This window comes from Gavialis gangeticus, unplaced genomic scaffold, assembly GCF_001723915.1.
Source record: "Gavialis gangeticus isolate Ggan-Ray unplaced genomic scaffold, GavGan_comp1, whole genome shotgun sequence".
Classification (NCBI taxonomy): domain Eukaryota; kingdom Metazoa; phylum Chordata; order Crocodylia; family Gavialidae; genus Gavialis; species Gavialis gangeticus.
Window position 1 is genome coordinate 101,077,189 of NW_017728992.1, and position 635 is coordinate 101,077,823.

The 635-nt window shown below is 60.8% G+C and overlaps 1 protein-coding gene across 1 annotated transcript in view; it reads left to right on the forward strand.

The window, feature by feature from the left end:
• Positions 1–6: 6 nt before the first annotated feature.
• LAMA3 (laminin subunit alpha 3) overlaps positions 7–635 on the forward strand; it is a gene marked incomplete at its 5' end in the record, with an annotated part of 261,166 nt that continues 260,537 nt past the window's right edge. Inside the window, one exon of the mRNA XM_019526339.1 lies at positions 7–141. Within this exon, the coding sequence (XP_019381884.1) occupies positions 7–141 (135 nt within the window). The remainder of the gene's footprint in view (positions 142–635) is intronic.

Genomic DNA, 635 nt, shown 5'->3' on the forward strand with positions numbered 1-635 from the left:
CTGCACCCGCCCTACTTCAACCTGGCGGCGACGGCCGGCATCTGGGCCACGGCCACCTGCGGCGAGGACGAGGGCGGCCGGCCGCGCCCCGAGCTCTACTGCAAGCTGGTGGGGGGCCCCGCCGCCGCCCCAGCCATCCAGGTACCGGGGCTGAGGGGCGCGCGGCTCCCGTGCGTTTGACAGGACGTGGGCGGGCAGGTGATGCTGCGGTTGCCTCGGGCCGCCGGGGACTCTCCGCCAGGTGCCAGCGAGGGGCTTGAGAGCCGTCGGTCCCGGGGGTGCCCTGAAGCCGCGTGAGCACCCTTAGGCGCCAAGCCGGCTTCAGTGCCTCTGCCCAGAGCTTCCCAGTTGCAAGCCGCAGCCTTGAAAGGCTCCTGCCCTGTTTGGGCCTTTCTGAGTCCTGTGTGACAGAGGAACAGCTCTGGTAGGTGGGTAGATAGATGAGATACAGATTTATATATCCATATAGATATGTGTACTGGAGCTGGTCTTCTGTCACAAAGATCTCAGCCCCACACAGGGCAGATGGGCTAGACACAAGACAAGTGCAAATCTGTCCACTTTTCAAGCACCACAGAAAATGCCTCAAATGCCAATTACTGTTATCATTGTGAAAATTCAAATTGTCATTATAC